Source organism: Scardinius erythrophthalmus (assembly GCF_964197995.2).
Source record: "Scardinius erythrophthalmus genome assembly, chromosome: 2".
Taxonomy (NCBI): domain Eukaryota; kingdom Metazoa; phylum Chordata; class Actinopteri; order Cypriniformes; family Leuciscidae; genus Scardinius; species Scardinius erythrophthalmus.
In genome coordinates this window covers 24,267,108-24,291,443 of record NC_138222.1, presented here as the reverse complement: position 1 = coordinate 24,291,443, position 24,336 = coordinate 24,267,108, and the positions used below count along the sequence as shown (strand labels likewise).

General features: G+C 38.4%; 2 protein-coding genes across 2 annotated transcripts in view; one reads left to right on the top strand and one right to left on the bottom strand.

The window, feature by feature from the left end:
• The window catches only part of pcxb (pyruvate carboxylase b), a 249,787-nt gene that overhangs the window by 127,802 nt on the left and 97,649 nt on the right, over window positions 1–24,336 (top strand). The window lies entirely within an intron of this gene.
• Window positions 12,822–23,320, bottom strand: LOC308680340 (leucine-rich repeat and fibronectin type-III domain-containing protein 4; the record flags this gene model as incomplete). Its single annotated transcript, XM_081348446.1, has 2 exons — window positions 12,822–14,043; window positions 21,591–23,320. The coding sequence occupies 2 exons, from the start codon at window positions 23,318–23,320 to the stop codon at window positions 12,822–12,824; spliced, it is 2,952 nt and encodes a 983-aa protein (XP_081204572.1).

Genomic DNA, 24,336 nt, shown 5'->3' with positions numbered 1-24,336 from the left:
ACCTGTGCTGAATTTCTTTGTATTGCAATTCAGTAATTTTCTCTTCCGGCCATTCAAATTCAATACAAATTCACACTCAACTGAAAGGGAGCCAGTACGTCAGTTTAGAATTTTGTCTAACCCTGTGACATGACCATTTGTTTAACCCATACGAAACAACTGCAAAACCACTATAACTCTCCAACCATTTTACTGAGAAAGTTTACTTTTTTCCCTTTTTTTTTTTTCCCCTTATATTTAATTGATGATTTGTATCCATTTTTTGTGTATGGGCATGATGTATTTTGCCCATGAAGAAGAATGCTACTTCGACAAAATGAAGGAAATGAATGGGCTTGATCCATACAAACACAAAGGGTGGTTAGGTGATCTCAATGTGTTACTGCAAGTAACATTTCCAGATGTTTTTCATGTGATGTGAGCGCTTACAAATTCAAGCTTTTCAGAAATGATAAATCTATATATAATACATCTATAAATATAACTTACAAAGACACATTTTGGTTAAGCTGTTTACTTTCACTGAGTTTCACTTTTACCTGAATTGTATTGTGTTGCTTTCACTTACATTTGGAGCGGATATGGCTGTTGATAATGCAGCAAGTGTTCACCATTACAAAGTTTACTTATGTTGGAGAATATTAACAGGATGCTGTGCACGCGCTCCGAGCGCAAGGCGGACAAGCATAGCCTTTGTCACTGGTTGAGCGCCTAAACGGCCAAATAAACACAGAAATATATCAAAATGCGAAGTCGGGTATTCCCGTAAACACAGTAGATGTAAGTACTGTGTTCACTCTCTCTCTCTCTCACACGCACACCAAGAGGATTTATGCTCATTACTTGGTAACTGAACCTCACAGTGAAAGCCCTGCACAGTTAATTCCATTACATCGCAACTTATTTATTGTTTGCTGAATATATGTTTGTTTTTAGTTGTCTATAGACCTAATAATCTTATTGAAAAAAAGCATGTTTTTAATAATAATATTATAAATTAACCCCACCCCTACCACTCCACCCCGCCCCGCCCCGCCCCGCGATATCATCGTCCATCGCGATGTTTTACTGTAAACATCGTCAACTGCCAATTTAGGGGACATCGCCCAAACCCTAACTACTACTCAGTCTCTACCTTAGTTTCTGTGTCCTAAGATCTCACAAAGTATTGCTGATGTCACATTCATTTTCTATACAGTCCTGATTTCTTTTAGACACCTTGGCCATCTTGTGTCTACACAATGAATGTATATGCCAAATATATTTCAATAAAATGTGTTTGGTAAGAAACTAACTTTGCTCTTAATCCTAAGTATGTCTGAAACTAGATGTATTGAGAGTTTAATGTGTTCCCTGAAGCACTTGCCCCCTGACACTTTCATGTACAGGTATCAAACCCAAAGGCTCATAAGTTTAGACTCAGTTTAATGCCTTATTTGATATTTATCTTACACAATTTTCCATAGATGCCAAAATGTGCTTAAGACCCACATTGTAGCACCACCAAAAACATGCAGCTGCCAGAATCTCCTTTTTACAACAGTGGCCAATAACCTGAATCAAAAGCAGGTCTGTTTTTTCATCACCTTTCATCATACGTGATGAGGTCCCACGACAATGAAGTCATCAATGAAGTGCTAACTTTTTATTATCGGTTGTGGTGTTTAAATTTTTACTGAAGCTTGAGATTTTATGACTGGGTGGGAAGACCTGAAAATATAAATAATTTTGGTTGTGTTCCACAGCCAAAAGAAATAGCTGTTTTCAGCCAAAGGTCTCAGGACAGTAGGTAGATAGTAGTGGGCAGAAAGCAAAACAATGGAGACGGAACCAAAGGTGAGGTTGAGAAAGAGAGATAGCAGTTTTAATGATCTTCCTTTTATATCTACAGCTCAATTATACTCTCTACTGCAACTGCAGACACAGACAAGGTGTAGGAGATCATTACACTGCTCAGCCTTAAAGGTCGACCTCCCACAAAAAAACACACAAAACCCCTTGTAATCTCCTCTCATCCTCCAAGGCTTCTGCTTGCTGTAGCTAGGAAAGAAGAAGAGGCAGCCATAGAATTCATAATGAATATATTAGTAATATATAGTTAAAATAAAAAAGCATGCCCTTACACAAAATGAATACAAATCCTCACTTAGATATGAGAAAATATTCTAATAATAAAAAAAATAGGCGACAGAAAGGAGATCACGAGGCCAGATCAACTGTTGACACATGCATTACCCCAAAGTAATTACAGAAAAATAAAGACTAAATGCTAGAACGGATAGAAACTCATCAGCTGCAATACAACCAGGATGGAGAGGCACTTCATTATAAACCATCTAAACCCCAGAACAAGACTTCCTGTGAAACTCACATCTGAGAGTGGCAGAACTCCCTGGACTGTGTGCACAGGCATAGCAACACTCTTCTGTAGAAATGGAGCATAATTGGTCATTTCATATTCAGCCCCTCAAGCATCACATCATAAAAGAGAGATATGGTAAATGAAGCCACACGTCTACAGATGTGAAGGACGAACCAAGCATGTTTCCTACTGCCGCTGCAGACTTAGAGGGCCCTATCTTGCACCCAGCGCAATTGACTTTGTACACCGACGCATGTATCATTCCTATTTTGCACCCGCGCAAAGCGCACTTTTCCCTCCACAGAAGCACGTCGCTAAACTAGGGAATGAACTTGCGCTCCCGGGGCGGTTCAGCGCAAAAAAGGAGGCGTGTTCCAGCGCAAACATTCCTTCATGCTATTTTGCAGGTTTAGAAAACAATTGCGCAACTAACAAGGAAAAAATTGTTTAAAGTCAGTGGCGCGTTGCGCATGTTTTTCATATACTATTTTAAGGGCGCATGCTTGGCCATAATCAATGTAGTGTGTGCACAACGCGCATACACTTTGATTCTCTCATCTACACAGAAGCAGCAGTTTTCATTTTTGCAAATCATACATTATTATTATGATAGATAGATTGATAGATAGATAGATAGATAGATAGATAGATAGATAGATAGATAGATAGATAGATAGATAGATAGATAGATAGATAGATAGATAGATAGATAGATAGATAGATAGATAGATAGATAGATAGATAGATAGATAGATAGATAGATAGATAGATAGATAGATAGATAGATAGATAGATAGATAGATAGATAGATAGATAGATAATTTATTATAAAAGCATACATCTAGCTTACACATTTACCCAAATTATCATACGCCTTTTTAACCGAAGTTAATTTGGGTGGGTTTCTCCATCCCCAACGTCCCTGACGAGAGCGTTGCTCTCCTTGGCTGTGAACCGCTCCTGGCGTGCGCCTGGCGAATCCGCCGTTATAATAGGAATCCGCTTTAGAAAAAGCGCGTCTGCTCTTAAAGGGAATGTGAGATGACGCTCTGATTGGTTTATTTCACGTTACGCCCAAACCACACCTATGAATAATGAAGCTACTTCAGACCAACCCATTTTAGATTTGCGCCTGGCGCAAGAGTTATTTATCCCGCCGGGAAAAATAGCAACAGCGCCAAGACCCGCCCACAAAGTTACTTGCGATTTGCGCTTTGACACTTGCGTTTCAGATCGTTAAAATAGGGTCCATAGAGTGAATATTCATCCTCTGTATGCAGTGCCTTTTCATTTTGTTCATAAAAACATGGACTACTGTATATGTATGTTTAGTTTTGTATATATATTTAGTTCAACAGTTCTATATAGTTTTGTTGGAATATTGTGAAATTATATATTAACTGAAACTGTTGATTAATTTAATCCATCCTTGCTTATGTTTTAAACTTCTTTTAAAAATCGTATTGACCCTAAACTTTTAAACGGTAGTGTAGTAGATACAATCTAGAGCTTTGCTGCTTAAACTTCTTCTTCAGCATGTCATGAAGTCAGAGAGGTCATTCATGTAAACCATGTCCTCTGCATTTCCTTTCTGGAATTTGAATATTATTGTTGATATTGTATTGAAAAATTACAAAAACTCAAAATAAAGAGCTATTATTGCTTTATTATTATTTATTTATTTTCATGTGTACATATTCAGGCCAGTGACATATTATTGAAAATAGCAAATAGACGGTGAACGTCATTCTAGCACAACATCTGTATAAAGTTGTATGTATAACTAATTAATTTGGTGCCTTCCCAGATGTGTGGGACCCACACAGGTTATGAGGCCATTGAAAATTAAAAATGCTAAATGAGAAATAAATATTACGAATTTCTCTCTCCAATAATTGTTGGTGCTTCTGTTTTTCCATGGCTAATTAAATTGATTGCATTTGATCTCACACTTGTTAATTGTCAAGGCAATAGTTCTTGATTGGAATGGAAATGGCACTCTCTTTCCCCCATTTTGTCCTTTGTGTTTTTATTAACATTCTTCTTTAACATATTTATTCTCGAAATTATATTTTTTTATTTTTTTATGAATTTTTTGTCCTTCTACTCATTCTCTAACTGCTTTATCTCCTTTCCCAAGTCTTTGTGATTAATCTTATTTGTATCCAGTCACAGCTGTCGTCTCTAAATGATGTATTTTCGCTGGACGCATGTCCCTTGTTTTATTCATTTTCGTTTATTTATTTATTTAGTTTGATGTGGCTGCTAAGTGCCTCTCTGTCAAACCCTATGTTATTTGCTGTTAACAAATTACGATAGGCCACACAGAATGCTGAAAGCCAGCATAAACAAACCATTAGCTGACAATATGCACAATGTGTGGACTTGTAGTTAAGCAGAGGGTTTTGATTAAAGCACCCTGTCTAAGCCCCTCCCCCCCCCCCCCCCCACACACACACACACACTATTATAGCCACAGCTTAAGGAATAAGGGCTGCTGGGATTTGAGCTTGTAACGAAGAGAATAATCAATATAAACGAGGAAGGATTTTTCCTTCCAAAGTGCATAAAAAGCTCTTAATCTGGGCATAAATAAATAAAGTTGGTGTTAAGGTTTAGCACATTGCTGACAAATTTTCAGAGATGTTTGAGAGGAAATTGGAGAACTACACCTCTGAGCCTTTTACATTATTTTTTATTTACATCATACAGCTGTAAGACATCTTGCAAAGCTCAAGAGAACCTAAAGAGAACATTACATATACGCGTGCAGGAAACGCTAACATCTTTGCCTCCAGTTAACACTTGGCATTCGCTGTGTGAACATTCTTGTGTTAGCACTGGCTGTTATCTCCAGTGTGGGCTTTACACTGCAGGGGAGATGACAAGTGCAGGACATGCACCACTGAAAGAGATCAAGACAAAGAGAGAAGCTGGGTGTGAGCGTAGAGAATAGAAAGTAGGTAGCAGAAGCTCTCAGCAGGGGGTGGTCAGTGGTTCAAGAAACTAGAACGATAAAGTGGTACGAGAGTGAACGTTCTCTGTTCTTTTGCTGATGAAATGTGAGGGAAACAAACGCAGGAACTGAAAGAACATGATGATTAATTTCTATGCATGTACCAAGTGCAAGGAGTCAGAAAATAACCCAGACTCAACCCATCATGTTTGAAAATGATGTACCATCTACACTAAACTGTAATCTTTAACTTTCATCTTTTTTTCTTTCAAGTCAAAAATATGTGCAAGGAACTGTGTAAAATAAGTCTTTATTAATCAATAATCTTCCCCTTTAATCATACTTTGTGTTTTACGCACTGCAACTAGTGGTCATTTCAGCTGGAAACTGCAGTATTTTGCTTGTACAAGTGCGTTTTTTTAGTTTTGCAAAAACAAATGTAGATAGAGGCGCATTTTTCTAATGAATCTGTGTTGGAAAAAAACCAGGGTTAGGAGAGATAATTGCACAGGAATAGACATTTAAATATCTGGGGACAAAAAGGCCCCAGTGAATTCTTCTACAGTATTTAGTTAAAAAACATTTAATATAGTTCAATTTATTCTTGTCTAGTTACAGTATGGGTTTAGTAGTGGCTTGTTGCTGTCAGACATCTGTATTCACCATCACAGAGGGTGTATCAAATGCGTGGCTAATATGAAATGGTTTTGATCTGCTCTGAAAACAGTGAACATGAAGATACATTCCCAGCAAAAGTGAGTACTTCAAAATATACCATGACATCAAAGTTTACAGCTGTACCTTGTGTTTTTATTGATACTTTTTTTTAGCAGCCATAATCATTCAGATTGAAAATTTGCTTCATTTTACATTTTATATCTTAATTTTACTGCTGTCAAATCAATTAATCACGATTAAACTCATCTAACTTAAATATATACTGTACACACATACAGTACTACACTATTTATTAATATGTTTACCATGTGAATTAAAGTATAAATAAGAATATATATATATATATATATATATATAGAGAGAGAGAGAGATAGATAGATAGATAGATAGATAGATAGATAGATAGATAGATAGATAGATAGATAGATAGATAGATAGATAGATAGATAGATAGATAGATAGATAGATAGATAGATAGATAGATAGATAGATAGATAGATAGATAGATAGATAGATAGATAGATAGATAGATAGATAGATAGATAGATAGATAGATAGATAGATAGATAGATAGATAGATAGAAGAATATTTCATACTATATGACTTTCTTTCTTCTGAGGGAAACAAAAGAGGATATTTTGGAAAATGTGTTTATACAATGAAAGTCAGCACAGTGTGGTCCACTACAGTTCAAACATTCTTCAAAATATAGTCTTTTATGTTACATGTAAGAAAGAAAGTCATATTAGTTTGGAACAACATGAGGGTGACTAAATAGATAAATAGACAGCATATTCATTTTGCTAGTGAACTGTCCCTTTTAATGGGCCATCAAAAACAAAATCCTTTTTGTTGAGCACAGTAAAGAAAATGTTCTAGAGGAATAGAAACCAATCCCTTCTCTCACTCACTCTTCCGGGGTTATCTGGGCCTTTTGATGGGGTGAAACTTTCCCATGTACAAATTCATGTTCTACCTTTTAATGTTGCCTTCAGAATGATCTACAGATTGTTTTTCATTTCAAGTGGTGGCATGTCCTTATAAATCACTGCAAACAAATCTCTTTGTCATTCTGGCTGTGAACGGCTCTTATTGGCTGCCAAAGCCAGGTGGCATTATTTGTTACCATGCCATGCCAGTTGTTCCGGACTAAATCATTGGCTAGTGTGGCTGGCAGACTGACAGAATAAATCTGCTAGTAGTGAAGTTAAAAAGAACACATACAACTGATATTAGCTAGTATTGTAGAACATTATTAGAACGTACAAATTAGGTAATCTAAGTTAAGTGCATTTAGCCTTGAAGGCCATTTAACAGAGGTTTTCATTAGCCTTGAAATCCATTTAGTAATATCATGAATGGCCAAATTCAATTATGGTTCTAGCAAACCTAGTATTTTTTATTTTTTTATTTTTTTAAGATCAAGAGACTTTCACATAATTAGATGAATTTCTAAATACTATTCGAATGAGTGGTCATCCACTTATCTCACAGCCTTTCATCCCACGATAATTGTGGATTATACTAGTGTAAGAAAATGATGGGTTAGCGGAATCTTTGAAACCCTTTAGACAGAAGAAAAATAATATCTTTCCCACATCTTTCTACCAACATAAATCCATACCCCCTATATGTTACTTTTTCTATAATCCACTATCAGTTGTATTATCAACCAAAATTAAGATTTTTAAATTGTTTACTTACCCGTATTATGTTTCATACCTGTTATCTGTAAAACACAAAAGGAGATATAGCTGTTTTTTTTTCTCACAAGTGTAAAATAAAATTTGTTTGTACTGTTCCCAAACGTTCTTTTAGCTTTAGATGACTTGGAATAAAGGGCACATGTCACATAGACTGCTTTTATAGTACTTTATGCTTATTTTTGTTCTACTTGACTAAACTACATCTGCCTATTTTGCCCTGGGTGTGTAATTCAGATAGTAATGTACCTAAAAATATCTGAAATATCTGCTTGACTGGCTGACTACCCTTGTTGTAAAGGTTAGGGTTAAAAATAAGGTTGGGGTTTGGCTTTCGTGTTTTGCATCACTCAAACATGTAATGTTATTACCTGCGTTGTTCATGCACCTGATAATATCCTGATAAGTTTTCAGAGGCCTGAAGGAATCGTCTGAAATGAGGTGAGAATGTCACCAGAGCGACGTTTCGGTGGTGCAAGGATAAAAATCGCAACAGTGACATTTCCCTTATGAGACTACCCTAGATGACAAGTTCATTTTTGGACATCCTGTAGCCAGCCTATTAGAGATGAACCAGTTTATGTGTTTGATTTGCCTGAGTTCAGAAACATTGTAAGAATAAACTGTGTATGTGTGTATACATCAATCAAACTGGTTTTAATTAGTCAAATTGGGCCAGAATTTGCTGCAGGCATGTAAAGTAGAGCTGGATGTCCTTTATTTTAGGCTACATCTCTCACACACGCACACACTGGGTGAGAAATAGCACATTTGCTCATATTTTCTCGACCCATCTCTTTCAAACACACACACACGTTCATGGTCTCAATAAGCACTGAGCCAACTTTAATCTTCTCAAATGATACAGACCACATGGATCTGATTATGTAACACAGATCAGTAAGGTTACGGCCATTCACTCTATAAAACTCTGTTTTTGTTTTTCTTTGTAAATTATGTTAGAAAGAAAGGTCATGTAAAGGGATAGGTCACCCAAAAATGAAAATTCTGCCATCATTTACTCACCATCATGTTACTCTAAACCTGTTTATTTCGATAGTTTGAAACATTTATCAACTGTCTTTGTCTATACATTGAAAGTCATTGGGGTCCAAAACAACATTGTATTGTATGGACAATGTTTCTTTTTTCTTTTTATTAAGAAAAAGTCATACAGCGACATGAGGGTGAGTAAATGGTGGCATTAATGATTTTCATTTTTGGGTGAACTATACCTTTAAAACTACATGCACAAATGAATGTCTGCATGTTTAAGCATTTTCTAAAAAGACAGAATTAGACATTTGTGATGCAGATTCCTCTCCATTATTCACAAGTCCTGGGTTGTTTTGGCCAAATATAACGGCCTATTGTGTGTGTGTGTTCCCAGAACACAGACATAAGCCTGTCTGTTGCTGTGGGTAAATACAGAAGGCAGAGATGTACACAGTGTCTGTGCAATCATACATCCATCCATCCATGCACACACACACACACGCACACACACACACACACACATACACTCACACAGGGCAACTCATCTGCTCCCCCTCATTTCACCTAAGCTATTCTTAGATGGGCTTTATTGGCAATGAGATAAATTCTGGCAAAGTACTTACATGACAAAAATACAGCTAACTCGCACATTACAGACACAATGCCCTCTCTCTTTTTTCCCCATCTCTATCCATTGTGCTCGCTCACTTTAGCTCTCCCTCTCTTGGTGTCCCACATCAGCACTCTTGCAGACAGCGCTGTCTGTCCTATCTCTTTCCCTCAATCCGTCTCTTTCCCTGTCTTTATCTCAGCCTCACACGCTGCCCTTCCTCAGCAACTATCTCAAACTGCAGATAGACAGGACATGACAATGGGAAAGAGGGAGAGTAATTTAGCGATCAAGTCTCCTTCCCTCTTTTTAAGGCAACAAAAGGTGGCAAAAAAAAAAAAAACTTAAAAAAGTAACTTTTTTATCTTTTCTTTACTCAAAGTGCTTAACAGTGCTATACAGTGATTTTCCCTTTTTTAAAATAAATATTCTGGGTTCAATACAAGGTAAGCTTAATCGACAGCATTTGTGGTGTAATTATGATTACAACAAAAGATAATTTTGAGGTTTATGGTGTTGCTTCTTAATGGCGAAAATTGGATATACACTACTGTTCAAACGTTTGGGGTCGTTAAGATTTTGTAATGTCCTTGAAAGAAATCTGTTATGCAAACTAAGACTGCATTTGTTTGAAAAAACAAACAAACATTAAAAACAGTAATTTAAATTGCATTTATTTAAAATAGAAATAATATTATTTAGAACACTATTATAATAATGTCTAACATTATAATTTAGGATTATACAGTTTCTAACATTATAAATGTCTTTACTGTCATTTTTGATCGGTTTGAATCATCCTTAATGAATAAAAGAATGAATTTCTTTAAATATAAAATCTTAATGACGCCAAGCTTTTGAATGGTAGTGTAACTTTATACAGAAAATGTTTGTAAGCATTTTTTTTACACTCTGAGATAATGTTACACACATATTGTTTACATTCTGTAGCTATGCCATTGCAAAAAAAATAAAAAATAAATAAACATTATTGTTACGTTTACGGATTGGCACCATTCACTTCTGTAAGACTGGAAGAACAGGAAGGGCTACTCTCTGAGAAAACAAAGGAAATTAACATTTGAACTCTCTTGCTATATTACCATCCCCATTCGAAACACGATCAAACTTGAGTTGATCACCTCCCAATTTACACATCATTCCTTTCACCCATCCCTTCCTGAATTCACCCAAAAATCTATATGGTTTAATATGAAGAATTATCATACAGTATTATACATGTTTGGTATCATTTGAAATGTCTCAAATGTCTCATTCCCACAGAAATAAAACCAAAAAGGTAATAAGGTATGGAGAGTTTAGAGATATCTTGTTAACTGCTGTGGGTGTGCCCCCATGTAAATCAACTCCTGTCCCCAGTAAGTCTGGGACAGTGATTAACTGATTACGAAATTGGCATGATACATTTACCTGACATAATAAATTGTTATATTTGATTTTATTCCGACTGACTCTGAAATTGTTTTCCCAAGTAGACTAAATGGATTCGTATGTTACCGCAAGTTTTGCGTCAGATTAGTGATGACTAATATTTGGCATTAATTCATTAATTAAAGTGTACTTGGTTTGCAAAGACAAGAAGTGAATTTCCGTTTAGGGCAGCAAACGTGCTGCTTGACCAACCTAAATCTGGGTGTCTTACCTCTGTTTTAATTTAATGTTACTTTAGATAAGTGTACGTGGGAAATCACAGCATTGGCCAATCCAAAGCTATTATAAGAGAAGTAAAGTTGGATGACTTATCTGTAGTAGTGGCCATACCTCTACTGAAGTAAACGTTACTTTAAATTCAAGTGTATGCAATTCCATGGGGGCTATACCAAAGTATCTTTGATTGTGAAAATGTGAATGCGACCATCTCTGATATATGACCAATTACCTCTTTTTAGTGACTGAAGCTGGCGAGATTGTGATCGTGAGACCCATGTTAAACAAGGCATGAGGACCTCTGGGCGACATAGCTTCCTAAAATGAATGAGTAAAATATAAGTGAAGAGTTAAATAGAACAATCAAATGTATTGCTAAACTATATATTATATAATTGACCAATAACCAATTGGCAATCTAACTTAAATTCGAGGTTGTGATAAAATGGAGTCAGATATAAAATGGATTCAGATAAAAGCTTAAATGGAATTAAATTACTTTGCCACACGGAAAGACAGTAACACGCAGGGACCTTCACCCATTCTGGCGGAAACCCCCTTTTGGACCGATAAATGGGCTGACACTTCCAATGATGAGTACCTCAGATTTTTCCTTTTTTACATTAGAAAATTTGTCAAAATAATTGTTTATGGTATTCAACATTACTGTATATCATGAATGCTGTCAAATGAGCTTAACTTTTACCGCATCCAGAATATTCCTAAAGAAATTACTTTTTTAGCTGAATAAGATCAAACAGAAATTAAAATGGTAATTCATATCACTGGTTTCCTTATTTTAATGTTCAGTTCTGTACTTAGTAAAAAAAAAAAAAAAAAATCATTTTAACACTTGATGACATTGACATTGAGTTTACTCCAACAAACCTTTTTTGAACTGCTAGTTTCATTCATGAAAGACAAAAAGAAACATTTCTCATTATTGTCCTTTTATACATTTCTCCAACCAAAATGTATTTTAAAATAGAAATTATTCAATGATTCTGTGGTCTTGGAATGGCATTTTTTTAAAATAATTTTTCCTTCTATAATAGTCCAGTGTCCTTACGGCAACACAATAGTCTCTTGGCTTCACAGAACATATTTTTGTACTGGATGATGGTGGTCACATGGTACAGTAGATCCAGTGGTGTCATAAAATTACTTTTGATTACTTTTTTGTGCATTAATCCATTCACTCACTTACACACTTGTACACACATACACACACATACAGCCTCACACACAACATGTCAATTGTCAGTCAATGCCCGTTTATTTTCCAAAAGTGTTCCAAATCATGCCATCATTGTTCCATTTGTACACGTTCACTTTCCTTTCAGTTTGCATCCTCTGCATTCCACATTTGCTGTAATGCCATTGTTACCATTATCAATTGATCTCTTCCTATCGATTGGGCATGAGTCGGCACGTCTGCTTGCTGGCCCTCTCCCTGTACTCACATGGCTGCAGGAAAACAAACCATCATATTTCCCCCAGGTCCACGTGAGTTAGTAGATACTGCTTCTTTAGGCTTGCTTGTCTTTAGTCATGTACTGTATGTTTTGTTCATATTGATTTTTTGCACTATAGTTTGTGGTTCTCCAAGATTCACAGACAAAGTAGTCGTGTTATATTTTTAGGAGTCTTGACTTTTATATCTGCCTTCTAAACTCTTTCTGCCTTGTCTTTTTTCCCCCACCAAACAAGCTTAGGCCCCTCTTTACCACGTTTTCAGCTCTCCTTCAGACTGGTTTGCTCTTTGAATACTTTCACATCCATCTTGAGTTCCCAACAGCTTGTGTCTCCATTTATCTACGTGTGTGTCTCATCTGTCCTCTCTTTCCCTACACCACACTCTCCTCAAGTTCTTCTTTTTCTTTGTCCTTTTCTTTATCCTTAAGCCACTGGTTCTTTGAATTTGTTGTAAGCTCTGCTTTTGGAGGGTTGGAATTCGAGTTGGTGGCGCTGTAGGCACGGATGTATCCGCGTGTATGCTGTGCGTGGAAATCTTCACTGCCACTGCTGGTTGTTGAGGTGCTTGTTGCTGAAGTGCACTGGACAAGCATGCCATGTAACGACTGGCTCCGTTTGGTCCAGATTACACTAAATCTCTTGGCATAACTATAGCAGGCTGACGTGGCAATTTCACCCATGTCGAATGAGGAGCTTCTCTTGTAGCGCAGGGCTCCATGAGGAGGCCTCTCACGGGACAACGCAGGGCTCTGATAGGCCAGTGAGGAATTCCATTGGCTCTCTGGTCCGCCCCGACAGACTACAATACCTCCTCCCGTGCTGAACCGCCTGTCACAACTGTACTTATTGGGCGGGGCCAAGCTTAAACTGGCCCGTTTACTTGTGTTCATGTTGGTAGGTCGGAGTTTGAGTGGTTTCGCTCCTAACTGGCGTGACGGACGCGGCAGTGTGGAGGCAGAATGATTACTGGGGGTGTAATACAAAGACATTTGCTCTTTCTCCAGTGTGTATGGTCTGAGAGGTCTGATGGAACCCATCTCGACTTCTAGTCCTGCCCTAAACTGCTCCAGATTCACTTTGGGCTTTGGGAGGGTTTTTGGTTTTACTTTGGAAGTTGGTTTGGGTGGTGACCCCAACCCCCCCTCTGCCACTTTTCGTTTTTGAACGAGCCCGTTGGGCAGCACCACCATCATCACATTCCCATTTCCATTACTCTGAGAAAAGACATCAGCTCCCTTAGCAGGAAGAGATGGGGAGTCTGTTCCTGAGCATCCCACCTCTTCGCCTATTTCGTGATGAATATCATGGTTACTGCACACACGGTGACGTACCATCAGTGCCACGGTAAACACCAACAGTGTTACCACAACAACTCCACCAACCAGAATGGTAAGAGTCCCGCCAAGGAAGTGGGCTTGAAGCGAACGACAGTCTGGGTAATTGTCCTTGGTGCTAAACTGGGTGCAACCAAGGACCTTTGTGGCGGCCATGGAAGTGACCGTGTCATCAAAAATGGATAGCACGCACAAATTGTAGTCTGAGCCAGAGACCAAATTTTTCAGTAGGAAGCTGTCACTTGTTGGGGGCAGAATCCTGAAAGAGGGGAAGAGAAAGAGAGAGCGGGTGGTTAGTAACCTGAAGCAATTATTTTCTCCCCATTCCATCACAACGAAACAGTATTTTACTTAGACACGTATTCCTTGTCCGTAGCACGTAAACATAAACTAGCTAAGGTAATGGAATTGTACCGGGCTGTTCTGGCACACCACTAGCCAAATTAAGGCCTTCCCAAACAATACCTCTAATATTGACATATAATTACAGGCTCAAGTCAAGACCTTGACACATTACAATACTGCTTCAGTCACATTATTAAAACCCCCTTATCCTCCCACACACAGACGATTTTGCTTTATCTTTTTCTCATGGAAGAAATGCATCAGCTAATGCCTGCCGTCCACTGGTTCTGATGGGTTTAATTAGGTATCAGCTAAAAATGAAAAGACACCTTAAATGGTGAACATTAGCTAGACAAACGCATGATATGGCAGTGGGCATTTTTATAATTGTTTAATTATGGCCCAGAGTGTTTTCAAAGAAGACATTTTTTCTTTCTTTCTAATAATTTATTCAAAAATACATTATGTAAATAGCTTGTTTTTAATGTCAGAGTTAAAATTAGCTTTGATTTGTTTTTGTTTTTATCATATAATTTATTAATTGATTAATATATATAAGTGCATATATATATATATATATATATATATATATATATATATATATATATATATATATATATATACTAGGGCTGCACGATTTGGGGAAAATGTCATATTGCGATAATTGAGGTCAATATTGCGATTGCGATATGCGATATAATAAACAAATGGTTTCATGAGTCGACTTGCTTGGTTCTCAAGGAAAATAAATGCACACACAGATTAGTGATAATCAGCCTAAAGAAAAAAGTTCTTTAGTCAAGAGCAGTGAGTGTTTTTCTCTGTTCCCTTTGTTCTTTGATTAACTTTAGCGACAGATTTTTTTTTTATTGCATTTTAACAAGAACAAAACATAATTTACATACAAAAGTACATATAACCATACATGTCAGGGGTAAAGAAAAATAATAATAATAAAAAAAAAAATAGAAAAAATAAATAAATAAAAAAGAATAACTTTAGCGACAGATATAATTAGTGGCTACTGTGTACTATCCCTTTAAGACCAGCCGCTGTCAGAGACGCGGATCTCACACGCGACTCATTCTTTCACGAGTCATCACAACTCTTCATGTTCATCATAAGACTACTCTTATGTTATGAAGACACTCGACAAAAAGACATTTTAGCATAATTGTGTGTGTTATTGTTCGTTCAAGCTCGAAAGAGAACTGTATTTTGTCATGCTGTTTTGTGCGCACGCACGATATTAGCGCGAGTCTTTCTGTCTGTCACAGTCAGACATTCACAGGCAGCGCGTTCATTTTGGCATACATGTGTGTTGTTCGTTCTACCGCGAAAGAGAACTTGATACTGGCGCGCGTCTATCTGTGTGTGTGTGTGTGTGTGTGTGTGTGTGTGTGTCTGTCAGGAGGACATTCACAGGCAGCTCGTTCTTTTATGTCTTATCGCGCATGAATGGTTTAAAAGCATTTGCATTAATAAGTGCGTTAACAGCGCTAATTTGTTTATTTAATATAAAATCGCAGCATTTTGCGTCATATAATCGCGTAGGCTTGACATTGCGATTGCGATACGATTAATCGTGCAGCACTAATATATACACCCCCCCCCCCAGTCTATATTTCTGAATTAGTAATTCATGATATTTGTTAAAAAAAAAGTTTTACCTTTATGCGTGTGCGTGTGTGTGTGTGCGTGTGCGTGTGTGTGTGTGTGTGTGTTTTGCTGGAAGCTGAATTATAAAATAACTTTACAAACAGGTTTCCCAAACAGTACCCCTTTTATTGTTTGGTTAAGCAGCTAGTCCTTCCTCAAACTGACTCCCTTGGTGTTGATAGTAATCTTTTGAAAACACAGCAGCATTCATTTTTTAACCAATATGTATAGTAGTCGCTCTCTCTCTGCACATTAAAGGGTTAGTTCACCCAAAAATGAAAATTCTGTCAGTAATTACTCACCCTCATATTGTTCCAACCCCGTAAGACCTTCGTTCATCTTCGGAACACAAATTAAGATATTTTTGATGAAATCTGAGCCATGTCTGAATCCTCCATAGGCTGCTATGTGACCGAAACTTGCTGGCCCAGAAAAGTTATTAAAGAGATCGTTAATATAGTCCAAGTGACTCCAGTGGCTCAATCTTAAGTATATCAAGCGACGAGAATACTTTTTGTGCGCAAAAACAAACAAAAATAACGACTTTATTCCACTATTCATTTCCTTCTCTCTGGGCCTCTAGTTGGTTCGCGTAGTGTTTTTGCGCAGCGCGTCCGTGTTACACGTCACCACGTAGGCTCACTATTGGTCGACGCCGGTCATGTGGGTGATGCGTGATGACGTACAACACAGACGCGCAGCGCAAAAACACTACGAGCCCCAGAGAGAAGGAAATGAAAAGTGGAATAAAGTCGTTATTTTTGTTTGTTTTTGCGCACAAAAAGTATTCTCGTCGCTTTATAAACTTAAGATTGAGCCACTGGATTCACTTGGACTATATTAACGATCTCTTTAAAGGGGGGGTGAAATGCTCATTTTCACTCAATCTCCTGTTAATCTTGAGTACCTATAGAGTAATATTGCATCCTTCATATCTCCAAAAAATCTTTTGTTTTATTATATTTTTAATTGAAAGATTGGCTGTACCGAGTCTTTCCGGAAAAAAACGAGCGGCTGGGGGCGGGCCGTGTGGGCGAAGCTAAAGCTGTGCTAACGCGCCGAGCTAACAACACACAGAGACATTTGTTCAACAGTTTTACTCACCGTTCCAACGCACGACCGCGAACCTTTATCATTGTGACTGCTCGATCCTTAAGCATTAGACGATCTGGGCTTTGTTTATAAAACAATCCTCGTCGAAATGCAGGGAACAACAGCCTTACACAACTCCGTTTATGCTCAGGAAAACAAACTCCATCCACGGGTGCCTTAACGCCGGGTTCTTTGGGAATCTGTGCAGGGTTGTCTTGCCCTGGCAACCAAAAACACACTTCTTTGGTGACATTGACTTCCCAAAAGCCGGGCAGGGCGCTTTGATGGCGAACTGCTTTCACTCTCTTGCTCTGTTTTACGAGTGCGCGCGCGCCCGCGATCTTACCGGAGAAGTGCCCTTTGGACCCATATAAGGAAATTCCGCCCTCTCTTACGCAAGACAGAGCCATACTCGAAAAAAACTTTCCAAAACTTGTGACAAACCGGAAGGACAATTTTTGGAACAAAAATACTCCTTCAAACGTACAACTTAACTTTTGAAACTTTGACCATGTTTAGCATGGGAATCCAACTCTTTAACAGTGTAAAAAACTCAGTATGCATGAAACAGTAATTCACCCCCCCTTTAATAACTTTTCTGGGCCAGCAAGTTTCGGTCACATAGCAGCCTATGGAGGATTCAGACATGGCTCAGATTTCATCAAAAATATCTTAATTTGTGTTCCGAAGATGAACGAAGGTCTTACGCGGTTGGAACAATATGAGGGTGAGTAATTACTGACAGAATTTTCATTTTTGGGTGAACTAACCCTTTAAGGTGGGATATGTGATAGAAGTATTTAATGTTGAAAAATACTCAATACAGCTTCAGGTTTGTTCATATTTTAAGACTAGGGAATCTAGCATTTGTTTTCCAATAAATGTGCAGGCACAATTTGTTTATTTAGTCAATAAGTTTAAAAATCTCTCTCTCTCTCTCTCTCTCTCTCTCTCTCTCTCTCTCTCTCTCTCTCTCTCTCTCTCTCTCTCTCTCTCTCTCTCTCTCTCTCTCTCTCTATTGAGCACACACACACACACACACACACACACTGCTCTGTCATTGAGGTCGGAATCTATTAAGCCCCGTTGTGCTGTAAATTATGAGTTACAGCTCAAGGTCATTCTGTCTGCCCTCTTATAGCTTTGTATTCCCAGACTCTGTGTAGCTCTGTGTGACCTTGTTGTGTTGTTTCCAGGCACATGGAGCGATATACTATTAAAATAAACATAAAACAACATCTCAGTAGCCGCATCCAAGGCAGTACACTGGAGCTGACATATTTTAGAAGTTACTGACCATGCGCTGCTAGGTAAACATCTTTAAACCGGGACACAAATCTAAAACAGGCATTAACATGGAAAACACATAGGTGAACTAGATATAGTATGTCTGTAGGTGGATTCCTTTTTTTATCCACATGAGTAGGTGCACAAGTGTGAATGACAAAGCGATAATGATAGCATTTTTTGCATTAATTTGACATGCATGTCAGTTGAATGTGCACTGTTTGTGAAGCCGGATCTACAAATGCAAAAACAAGAAGAAAAATAAAGTGCTAGAATGAGTAATTGGGTGTCCAGTGGGAAAAGGATATAGAAAGGCAAGTATACCTGGCAGAAAAATGACAGGTGTCTGTCTGGGTGATAAATCAGTGCTAACTGCATTGAAAGCCACATCCACACAATGACAGAGCAGATTCGTATTGGCATTTGTCCTGTAAAGTGACCCTCAGCAGTCTTAATCAACGTGTTTGCGAGTGTGAATGTCTATATTTTCTTTTCAGTTTTTTTTTTGTTTGTTTTGCATAAATGTTGTAAAGCCTAATACTTGCCTTAAACTGAATACTGAATTTGCCAAGAGTATGAACATTTCTCATTGAATTCCCCCAAGACCAAATTATCTGAGCTATGCTATCCACATTAAAAGGATAGTTCACCTAAAAGGTAAAATCTGAATTCCTTCATGTTGTTCCAAACCTGTTTGACCTTCTTACTTCTTGCTTTATAGGTCTATATGATGTCTTCTGAATAGCTTTTTGTGAATAACAGACATTTATACTTTTATTCAGCAAGGACACATTAAATTGGTCAATCAGTGAAAAAAAAAAAAAAAAAAAAAAAGACATTTAAAATATTAAAGATTTCTGTTTCGAATAAATGCTGTTTTTATTCATCATAGAATCCTGAATAAAATCACAGCCTTGATGCACATGAGAGAATATTTTTCAAAAATATTAGATTGGCATTATATTAACTTATATTCTGGTACTCGTTGTGACCCAATCTTTGACTCAGTGAGAACTTAAATCATACGGTGATGAAAAAACAGAGTTGATTCCAAAGTTTTCACTGAATAACAACGTTTTTGGAATTAGCTTTCATTAAATGGAAAAGAGTGTCCAGGATATTTTCAAAGCTTAACCTTTTGTTTATGGATGAAAAAAAAAGCATAGGGGTTTGGAACAACATGAGGGTAACAGTTTTTGTGGTGAACTATCTCTTTAAGTGTATAGCTCTATAATCTTACTGTACTGTGTGTCAACAATGTATTTCTCCTCAGTTGATACAAGTGATGAAACAAGTCTGAGAACACCATTAGGTCTCCTGAGCTATAATAAAGCAGCCATTGAGCGATACAATTTCCTTTTGGATTGTCAGCACTTGTAATGTTTCAGAAGAGTGAGTTTGACCTTTTCTTCTAGTGCCTTTAATTTGTGTGTCTGAATTTGTGAGATGGAATGGCACAAATTAAAATTTTGTCTTGTCATTTCATCAACACACACACTCATACACATCCATTCCTCAATAAAAACTGACAGGGAAATGTTTTGTGAAACTGGTGACACAGAAACAGGCAATTATTAGAACACTCTAATAATAGAGAGAAAAAGAGTGAGGGAGAGAGGGGAGGGATGGAGCCTGAACGAAAGAGAAGGAGACACAAAAGACTTTCATCTTTTGTCTCTACTAACTTAATGGTCATAAACAGCCTGCTTTTATTATCTAAACTCAACCCTGACTTGTTCTTGTCACACTCATTCCTCCCATCCTCACCCAGTTAATGTCAGTCTTTCTCTCCTCTGAGTCTTTCTCTACCTCTTTATTTTTGCACAGTCTCTGTGTATCCACTGCTGTTTCTTGTTCTTGACAAAGCTAAACATCCAGTCACCAAACCAAAGCCAAGATAAAAGCTTTCCCCTTACCAGTAATTTCTTTCATTCTCGATAGTTCACTCTCTGCTCCTCTTCCTGTTGTGGTGGTGGCAGTCAGCAAGATAGGTTGTGACATACTTATTGGCACTGCAGTTTAAGCTCATTTAAATACTTCATTATTCTATCCCTTGAGCCCTCTGTCAAACTCTCTATCTCTATCTCTGCCCCACCCCTCTTCTTTATTTCCCATTCCCTCTCTCTGTCTCTATCTCTCTACCAGCCCCCCTGTCAGTTTCAATGTCTGTGGTGTCAGTAGCTTGTAATTCTCCCACACCACATACACACATTCACTCCCTCTTGGCCCCTTAATGAAGGACAGACAGCAAGAGGGCGTATGTCACTTGCCATAGATAATGTCTCAGAGAGGTGCAAGATGTATTGAACATGCTCCGAAAATGTCAGACAGCAACTATGCTAAAGCTGCTACTAGAGCCTCAGACACTGATAACATGAGAAAGCAGTAGGACTGACTTTGCCTTAGGTTCAACATGGAGCTCATTATTATCACGATTCAAGCTGACAAGAATCAGAGCATTGCATATTCATTATTGCAATGCTGTTAAATGTCATATTAAATGGGTTATATAAGCTGGCTCTGAATGCACATTTGTGGATTTTTGAACAATTAGCCTGTGACAGTAGATCATATTTAAAAGCCTGTTGTTTGAGCCCTACTGAAATTCCAATCCATCACTTGAATTTCAGCAAAGTGTTCTTTAAGTCCCAGATTTCGTCAACATATGCTACTCTGGTTAAAAAAAAAAAAAAATGGCTCAGTAAACTCAGTGACACGTTTCATTTGTGGTGACTCATCCTCAGTGACCAGATAAATCACTAGAGAGCACAGTTTTTGCAGTTGTTGTAGAAGTCTTGGAGTTCATGTTTGATCTTGAAATCTTACACTTGACTTAGTCACATTTTCTGCAAATTTTCACTAAAAAGAACTTGCAAGTTACTTAATGAATTGTAGGCTAAGACATGTACAGTAAATGTATTCTTGAATGGATACATTTTGTTTTATTGGGGTTAATTTGTATAGTGAAAACTTTTGCTTATCACACCATTCAGCTGATCAGATATGCTTATTTGATTGCCTGTACATAAGGCTCATGAACCTAGCTTTTTTTCAAAACTTGCAAACAAAGCTTTGTCAAGCCAACATTCAGAGATCATCTTGACAAACTTAGATTTTCTAGTAAAAAATAAAGTAGTTTTAGATTGATTTATTTATTTAGAGTTCTGATTCATTTAAATTCTACTTCCTTACATTCCAATTCCAATTCTACATCCTGTGAAATTCTACATCTTGAATTCAAATTCACAAATTTAAAAATAAAATTAGTTTAAAAGGCCTTATTTAGTTCTGATTGATGTTCAAAACTGACTTCTACAGAATCTATATTTAATTTATTTCACTTCCTCAACTGAAACATAGTCTGAAATTGACCCTAATCCGGAAAGTTGGTGTTATGGTTGCCATGATTGTGGTCTCACTCACCTGTAAATTAGTGTCTCATCTGCAGTGCAGTTATACTGTATTTGATACATCCACACCAGGTTGGCTGCCATTAGACGACCCTTTTCCCATCTCACTTGTGCTGAGGTGGAAGTCACTCCTTGTACTTTCACCATCTGCTCCTCACCCCCTTCGCTGACCACATCCTCACCCTCTTCCTGACCCTCCTCCAGTCCCTCCTGGGGGTCACTGTTAGTGTCCAGGCCAGGGCTTTGCCCACTGGAGGTCTTCCCTCTGGTGATGTCCGATGATCCTGGGTCACGAGTTAACAATACCGTTCCATTTCCACGATGAGGGAGTGGGATAACCTTCAGGTCAACTAGTGAGGTGGCCTCACCTGCAGCATTAATAGCAATGCAAGTGTACGTACCATCATCACGAGCAACAGTCACAAGTAGCTCAAGAGTGCCATTTCGGAAAGATGTGGTGCGACTGGAATTGCCGATGATGCGGTCATCTGGTGAGACCCAGTGCACCACTGGCTCTGGATCACCTATAGCACGACATTTGAGTGTTGCCCTTTGACCCTCTAAAACCCAGAGTTTGTGTGTATGTCGGGTAATAAGCGGAGGCTCACAGGCAAATTCCTCCTCAGGAATAGACCAGAAGTAACGTCCCGCTAAATGAAGGGGTGTAGCACACGTCTCCATATCATCACTGCGGATTAGCCTCCTCAACCAAAGCAGTTCACAGTTGCAGTGTAATGGGTTACCCCCGAAATTCAAGTTGATCACAGCATTGTAGGGTGTAGGACTGATTACCCCTGTTTGGGAGCGAGCGAACAACTGATCGGGTGGTAACGTCTGTAGGCGATTGGAGGTCATGTCCAATCGGGCTAGTTTGTAGAGCTCACTAAAAGACCCCTCAGCGATCTGGTCAATGAGATTGTGATCTAGGTTTAACGTGTGCAGACTGGACATGCTCTGAATGGCATCCCAGGGAGCCTTGCGCAGATTGTTATAGGATAAGTCCAAGTCCTCTAGAGTGAGTAAAAAGTCATCAAAGGCCTCGGAGGAGATATTGATGAGTTGGTTGTTGTTGACAATAAGATGTTGCAGGTTTAGCATGCCTGCTAAGTCTCGTGGGCCCAGCACGGAAAGTCGATTGCCATCTAAGTGCAATGATCGAAGACTTTCCAGATCTGCAAATGCCAGTGGACGGATGTGACTGATGGTATTCCGGGAAAGTGTCAAATCCACCAGTCCTGTCATGTTGGCAAAGTCTGCTCCTCCCACTTCTCGAATGAAGTTGTCAGCAAGACGAAGCTCAACGGTTCGCCGGTCAATGTTTGGCGGGACGAAAAGAAGGCCTTTGTCGGCACAAAGTGTACTTAGAGATTCCGAGAGATTCCTGCAGACGCAGTGGAAGGGACACGCAGAGACTACGCCCCACGTCTCACCGGCTACGGCTCCTGGAATCTGACCGAAAAGAGCAGGCAGCAAACAGGCACAAGTGAACAGTGCCAGCCAGTGCAGGAATGGCAGTGGCAGTGTCAGTGAGGATGTGTCTGGGGGTGAGTATCTGCTGGCTAACTTTGGCCACAGCGGACGAGAGGGTTGACGAAATGCTTCAGAGGGCTTGAGGATATTTTGTTTCAGATGGATGGACGGATGAGAGGGGAATGAGGGGGAGTGTGTGTTCTTGTGAGGATGGCATAAAATGTGGGACGGATGTGGTTTTCTGAATGGCTGAAGGGGTGGGGAGTCTTGCATGGTAGATAGGGGAGTGATCCACAGACCTAGAAAAAGCAGAAAGAGAAAGATATCAGTCATTGTGTTTTAAGTGTCAACTTTGTACTGTGATGTGTGTTTGTTTTTGTTTTTTTAGCTCTGAATGAGCTCATCCATTTGCTCTCCACAGGAATTGCAATGCTTGGGCACCCTGTGCATAACTGCAAGTAAAACTACGTCCACTACGTTTTCCACTAGAAACAAACATTTATGTATTATTTTAATTTAATACTCTGAAGCTGATTTGATACAATCTGTATTGTGAAAAGCGCTATATAAATAAACTTGACTTGACTTGACTACAGCAGAAACCAATGCCATAACCATACTCTCAGACGAACACTATTGGTGGAAACTCTACTATCCACAAACTTCTAAAAAGCTCGTAAAGGCCATATAGCAATTATTTTAGTGCTTTTTGGAAGCAGAAGCGTGTAACTTCACACTCCCACCTTAGCTTGTGGCAGTTTTCTTTGGCAGAGAAGTCATTTGCTTCACTTCAAGAGAAGTGAGAGCCACAAATACACTAGTCATTTACCTGAAAATTAGAGCTTGAATTATATAGACACAAAGACTAAATTGACCAGCACTGATAGACAAACTCTGCTAAAGGTTGTTTCAGTCTTAATGGCATGGAAGCTACAAACCAAATTATGAGGTCAACTTTAGTATAACAATCAATACAAATGAAGTCAGAATGCAAAGGTTGTTACTTTGTGCAGTACTTAGACAGGAGATGAACATGAGCAAACAGGGAGAGAGAGGATACAAAAAGGACAAAAGAATCATCACATAAAAAAATGCTAATTACAGGTTAGAGACTGAAAAATCCATAATATCTATAATTTGATCTCTTGCACCAATTTGTCCCTTGCATTGAGTTGTCATCGTAAAATATGGGTTTCAACCCAAAGGTGATTCCGAAGAGGTATTAAGTTCTTTCAGAGTGTACATCACATTTCTGTCCTGCATTAGCGCATTCAGCAAATGCTCTTTAA